Source organism: Rhipicephalus microplus, chromosome 5 (assembly GCF_043290135.1).
Source record: "Rhipicephalus microplus isolate Deutch F79 chromosome 5, USDA_Rmic, whole genome shotgun sequence".
Taxonomy (NCBI): Eukaryota; Metazoa; Arthropoda; class Arachnida; order Ixodida; family Ixodidae; genus Rhipicephalus; species Rhipicephalus microplus.
Window position 1 is genome coordinate 18,940,422 of NC_134704.1, and position 7,137 is coordinate 18,947,558.

General features: G+C 46.2%; 1 protein-coding gene across 1 annotated transcript in view; it reads right to left on the reverse strand.

Annotated features, from left to right (window-relative positions):
* The window catches only part of Tmhs (Tetraspan membrane protein in hair cell stereocilia), a 156,043-nt gene extending 149,192 nt beyond the window's left edge, over window positions 1-6,851 (reverse strand). Inside the window, exon 1 of the mRNA XM_037426060.2 lies at window positions 6,014-6,851. Coding sequence (XP_037281957.2) covers window positions 6,014-6,425 — 412 coding nt within the window. The 5' untranslated portion in view covers window positions 6,426-6,851. The remainder of the gene's footprint in view (window positions 1-6,013) is intronic.
* Window positions 6,852-7,137: the final 286 nt, after the last annotated feature.

Sequence of the window (7,137 nt, forward strand, 5' to 3'; positions counted from 1 at the left end):
ATTGTTTGCCCACGAGGAAGTCCTGTTCTTCGCGAAAGGAAAAAAAAAACTTAGTGTGATCAAAGCACAGTGAATGCATTTACAGGGGACGAGATCCGAAAAACGCTGACATGTATGAGCTGTCATGACAGTATGGGTATGTTCGCGATAAGGACGGTGGTGGCGACAACTTTAATTTGCGGATATGAAATATATCTGCGCCTGAGCCTCAGGGTGGCTCCACTCTAGGCGCGACACTTTCAGTGCAGGCAGCGATGTGTAGCTGCATCCCTTGTTCGAGTTCTTGAGAAGTGCCTACCATGTCCGCTTGGAGGCAGCTAGCAAAAGCGATACGGAAGAGGGAGGGATGAGGATGTAAATTCCACCCCCCCCCACACACACAGAATGTAATCTAGTGTACATAGGCGTGTCCAGCGTTTCAATTTTGACCGTAATAAACCTATACGCTCACCCATTTCTATTGGTCGAGTCCGAAGAAAAAGTTCCGTAATGAGCGCTAACAAGAAAATGGAGCGATGGCGTACTGCTCGCAATGCCTGCCTTTGGTACCCGGGTTTACGGGAATGAATGTGATCAGTAGACTATTCTTGAAAAGCAACATCAGCGTCCTCGACCACCGTTATAGGAAAAAAGAGAGAAAAAAAAAACCCTGCATATTCATAATCCTGCACATTAAACGATGACGGAACAGACCCGACTAAGTAAGATTGCAAGGCCTTCCTTACATGAAAAAAAACGTGCACACGAGGGTGCACCCTCCCGTGGAGACCTTGCGTGCACGCATATGCTCGTGTAGCCAATTCACCTGAACTGCGAGTTTTCACGTGTGAAGGAGTGTCGACTGTCGCACACGTACTGTCGACTACATGTCAGCTCATCTCATGTCTTTTTATGAAAGAATGATCCGTCTTCTATGACCGGCATTTGGTCTTGGGGAAACCTACACACCACCTAACGAAAATATACACACTTCGAAGCACATCAATATTGACAATGGCATCGGTAGTATGCATGGCTACCTTTACGTGCTAATGGAAATATGTGTATTATTTAGTGTTATTTTTACGTGACTTTTAGCTGTAACAACGTACGTAGATGCAATCTCATTCACAACACGCATATCGGTGAAATAAGTCGACCATATGCTCTTTAACAACACTTTGTGGGGCTGGTTGGTGATACATTCTACTGTACGTCCTGTACAGTATCGATTGGCCTTCCTGAATTTATAATTTCCTGGATTTCTTCCTATTTGCCTGACCACGTTCAGTTTGTAAGCATTGCCGGTAATTGCTCTGACCCGCTCCCTGTAACTTCTGGGGTTCCCCGAGGGAGTGTACTTGGGCCTTTATTATTTTTCATTTATATTAATGACATTGTTGATACTGTTTGCTCGCCGGTTCAGATCAGACTGTTTGCTGATGACTGTGTGCTGTTTAATGAAATAACTTCCTATGACTACCAGGTCTTGCTAAACACTAACCTCCAAAATATCTTTGCATGGTGCGCGCAATGGGAGATGAGGTTAAACACAGACAAAACCGTCTTTATGCGAGTAACCAACAAAAAAAAATATTTTACCATTTACATATCAATCCGGTACCCAGACACTAGCTGAGGTTGTTGAGTATAAGTACCTTGGTGTCACTCTAACAAACGACCTCAGCTGGAATAAGCACATCTCTAATATTTGCGCGTCGTCTTTCCATAAACTTGGTCTATGGAGACACAAACTAAAGCATGCTCCTTCTACTGTAAAAAAACTAACTTATTTCATTGTTATACGCCCCTCATTGGAATATGCCTCAATCGTCTGGGACCCATACACAAAAAGAAACATTGAGGCTCTCGAACTAATCCAACGCAAAGCGGTACGTTTTATTTACTCCAAGTACCGAAGAACTGATTCCCCCACAAACCTTACGAAAGAAAACAGTATACCCACACTCGAAAAACGTCGTAAAACTCACAGGCTCAAATTTATTTTTCTTTTAAATAACAACAAGCTGTCAGTAAACTGTGATTTGTATCTGAAACTGCTTACGACAGGACAAACCCAGCATCTACAAACTCATTCATTGACACCGTATTTCGCGAGAACAAACATTTTCAAATACTCATTCTTTTCTCGTACCATAAATGACTGGAACTGCCTACCTCAATTGTTAACCGGCTCTGTAGAGGCACTTGAGCGTATTTAACCATGACCTATGTTTTTGTATCTTTTGTATATGATGTATCGTTTTTGTTCTTGCTGTTTTACACCTGTGTGCAAAGTTACGATCTTTGCCCCTCCTGCTGGGGCCCTTAAATGGGCCTGAAGTATTTTGTAAAATAAATAAATAAATAAATAAATAAATAAATAAATAAATAAATAAATAAATAAATGATGTACTTCTTTTCTTATCCTCGTCACGACAATTTTTATGTTGGACCGCACACGTATTATGCACCATTATTGCGTTCGCTTCACATATATAAAATACATGCAGTGAGCAATATATAGTATAAATTCATACTAATGGTTTTTAGTACCTTTGATTACATTTATTTCGCACTGCGTGAAATACGGCTTGCCACTGAATGCTTGTTGCTATATGTCCATTTTATAAATGTCTACAAAGCCTATATATACTCGTAAAAGATTTTTGCTCGCACTGGGATGGCCGATACCACCACCTGTGACCAGTGTAGAGAAGCTATTGGACACATATTTTTGTGACTGTCGACACTATAGTGCACAGCGACTACACCTTTGCAACGTGCTCAACAAGTTAGATAACAAACCTCTGCCGAAGAAAGGAATTGTACACCATCGTCGGGATGCAACGTCACACAAGGAGGCCTTGCAAGCGCTACTGCGCTTTTTGCGATCGAGCGGTATTTATGAACGACTGTAGCCGCAACGCTCTTCGCGCCCGTGTTTGTTTGTGTGTTTTTTATTTAACTCTTTCTATCTCTACCTTCGCCCTTTTTATTGCTCCTATTTTCCACCTCCCAGCGCTGGGTAGCAAACTGGATGCTTATATCTAGTTAAACTCCCAGTCTTCCTCTTCCTTTCTCTCTCCGACAGGTTTGTTTGTGACAGAAAAAAAACTTCGGCCAATCGTGATAAAAGACACGCCATTAGCGATGTCACCTGGCCAATCGCAACGCGCACTTCAGAGAACTGAAAGCTTAGCGAATTCGGCTAGACCTATAGTGCGGTGGCCACGGCGTGTCTGGAAGGTGGCTGAGTGGGGTGCGGTACTCTATGCTACAAGTGCTATATTTATGACTTCCCAGTAACACAACAGTTGCTCATGATTTTCTCTTCATACATGCTAAAGTGGTGCTTCTTTTCTAGATATATCAAGATCTGTGGCCGTGGAAGGTAAAGAGCGTATTGCACGCATGGCACTCATTCATTCTCGCCTATTAATAGTCGTAAGCAAGTAGCGAGGCAATGACTGTATGCAGAAGATTCGGATATTCTACGCGCATTCACTACGGCAAAGACCGCACGCTGACGTGCACCTAGTGAGTTCGAAACGACCGGCTATAACGCGGCAGGTCTTGCGTGATGAATCGCGCCAGGGCAGGCCAACGTAAGAGGCAAAGTTTTTTCCGCGAGCAAGAAAAGGAAAGAAACAACGGCGATGCACGTGAGGTCATCGGGCGTGTATGGTTTGTCGCAGGCACCGCATTTGGGACGGTGGCCTTGAACGAGCAACCACGCAGGACGTACCAACACAGCGGGATCAGCCCCGCCGTCTGCAACATCCTTGCGATATGGTCGTACTTAGGAACACGGAAAAGTAGAAAACCGGATCGATCGATGCTCTCCGCGGCGCTCTTTCGTTTTTCTTTCGTGCCCCCTCGGCGCGCAGCTTTCGCAGAGCTGTTCTTGCTCGTGTGTTACGTAACTATGGCTATTTTAAATGCGGTTGTGCCCTGCTGCTCGTGTAATGTATATGCTAATTGACGCAGGTTTTTTGGTCACGAAGGCTATGACAAACGAAGCTGCGTTGTATTATTGTTGATATATCTACGTTTTTCGTCCTTCAGAAGAGGCCGCGAAACTGTAGAACGTGCACTGGGAGCTCACGTTACGTTTAAGTTACCTAGTAAAACAATTTGAAAATATATAATTGTCTGTATACTTTGACTATAGATCGTCTTCATGATATGACCATAGGTCGCTGAGAATTAAGGGCACACCTATGTAGACAGAATGCTACATCAAGGCGTGGTTCTAGTGGCATCCGCAATGTTTGAATGGAGGTTTAAAGAAGCTATCTGAATTATTTTAATCGTTTTTTTTTGCTTACTGTTACTACAACTTTAGAAGAGGATACAGACTAAATCAGATCTCTCTTTGTAGGCCCTCTCCAAGTCCACAAGCTGTCCCTATCGCGATGTTCTTCAATTTATTGAGAAACGTTCGTATATTCACCATCTTAAACAATACTACAACAAATTTACTACTAATACTACAAATTTTGAGGGCGCGCGCCCCACACAGAAATGTGTGATGCAAAGAACTAATACAGGGGTACAAGTGAAGGAACGTTGAATCACATCACAGATGGGATGTACCAGCTGCAATCGTGCGAGTGTTTTGCGCATAACATGTCAACATGTGTTCGCGTGCTGTAATATATACTACACAATCGTATCAATAATGACAACTAACTGACAACGATGCCAAGAAATGTATAGAAGATGTTACTAAAATTAATTATAATGTAAATGTCAATAAAGAAATTGGGACGAAAAGACAACTTGCCGTGGGCGGGAACCAAACCTTCGAATAACGCACTTGATGCTCAATCCTATACTTTCCTTGGCATCATTGTCTGTTAGTTCTATAAGTATTGTCCAGAACAAAGAAAGACGAGCCCTAAAATTGTCATGTCTTTCTTCTAATCATATCATACATTTTTACTTTAACCGTATTGGACTCGCATTCGTCTAAAGCTACTGTGCCACTTTCTACAAAAATAAAATGCAATTTGATAAGTCTATCAGTACTTTAAGGGGTCTTCCTATTGGGCGAGATGGTGTTTGTTTGTTTTATAATTGTTTCAGATGCTAAAAGCTCGCACACCACAAAAGGCCCGTCGTCTTATCACGTAGTGTGTGAGTTTTATAGCGCCGCAACATTTATAATGTGAAGGTGTTGTACTTTGGTTTCGCGTGCACAGCTGAGAACCTCTTCAGAGCTGGCAGAACACCCCTTTCAGCCATACGTATCCCCCGAACACTGCGAATCACACTGTACTACCTACAGCCAGGAATCTCCGGCAGTAATGTGCGGAATGGATCTATATTGTGCGTTTGTGCGTACTTGACTGCACAGCCGCCTGCAGTGCCTTGCTGGTGTCATGGCGGAAACCCGTCATCCGCGAGAAGCGCTATTTAAGACTTATAGTAATTGGAACAAATGCTAGTAAGTTGATGCAACACAGGAGATCTCAGAAGGAACACCATTGACTATTGAGAATTTCACGCATCACACACTTTGTAAGATCAGCATTGCGGATAGATAGTGACTTACACGATAGTGCAAGAGGTTCAATACGTTCAAGTGTATGCATGTCCTAGACTTTGGTAACACCGAAACAGTACACTTATCACGGTATAAAAACAGCTGTAAGCATGCACAGCGCATGCTAACAAAAGAAAGAAATGGTTCCTTGGCAAGCCACTATGATATGACGTGCGCTTCGACGTAGTTGTCGTATTTCGGGGAAGTACGAATATTCTACATTGGGCGCTGTTTGAGCTTGCTGCGTTGGATTCAGCAACCAAACGCATGCCTTTTGACGGCGAAACTAACAGAACGGAAAAGTTGCTTGCTTTTTAGTTCGCCAGAACATCATTTTTGAAACTTCGGTGTGTACTGTGAACATCTTGCACGTATAATTGCTCAAGGAGATATAGTACGCCTGCAATAATTGTTTAGTTTCGCATCCTTCCAACGCGACGACCAGAGGGCGCCGTGCGCGCGCTAAGCTATAGCGACACTCACCGCAGAAGACCTGCATCCAGCCACAGATGTGGAACACAGTGGACGAGTGGAACACGAAGAAGAGCAGCATGCAGCAGATGCACAACAACACTATGACAACCGATAATCCGACGAACACAGTGGCCGCGCGGAACGCCGCCGACGGGATCGAGCTGAAGTCGTCCAGTCGGCCCTGGCACGTCACGTCCTGGCCGTCTTGGATCAGGTGACAGTACTGCCACAGGCCGAAGTGGCCCGTGCCGCGCGACTCCTTGGTGTCGCCGAGCCAGTGCGGCTGGATGAACACCACCACGTTAATGATGGCGAAGCAGATGGTGAACACTGCCCAGAGCACGCCGATGGCCTTCGAGTTGCGCATGTAGTTGGCCTGGTAGAGGTTCAATTCGCTCGCGTACTCGTACTTGGGCTCCATGATCGCGCCCGCTTCGATCGCTTTAGGCTTAAGCGCCGCCGTCTTGACTGCCGCTGCTGCTCGCAGTACACGACCGTCTCTCAACACTCGTCGCTCGCCGAGGGAGCAGCGCACCGCACAATCGTGGGACGACGGCGTCGTCTTCTTTTTCCTCTCCTCACCGCCGCTGCCTCATCGCACACGATCCGAAACGTCGGCGAAACGCTGCCGGCACGGCCCGCAAGGTCTTGTGCGCAAGCTCGCACGGCGCAGTTGAACCTCGTCGTCCCCGAGGAATGCGCTGGCACGCTGGCGCGCAACGGGCGAAGGACAGAGACAGCTGGAGGGGGAACCGAAACGCACCGCCACACCGCTGTGAACTCACACTCGGGATTAAACGCCACCTCCGCCGCCACTGCGCTCAGAGGGGCACGGATGAGGAAGAGAGGGAACGTGCCGACACCAGCGAGGAGGTAGCATCCCCCTCCTCAACATGGCGGCTTCGCTGCCCAGGTAGGTAGCCTCCCACATGCCGTGAGGACTGGTTTGGCCAGTTACCCTTCGCTTCGTCCCCGGCTGCCGGTGCCGCCGTTGCTCACGCTTTTGTTGGGTCCTGCCGGACCAAGGAGGTTGTAGTATAAAAGAGACCCTCCTTTCCCAGGTACGCGAAGCCGCGCAGCACGTATTCGGCGCCGCTGTCGGAGCCTGGGATTCCACGGCCGGCTATGCACGT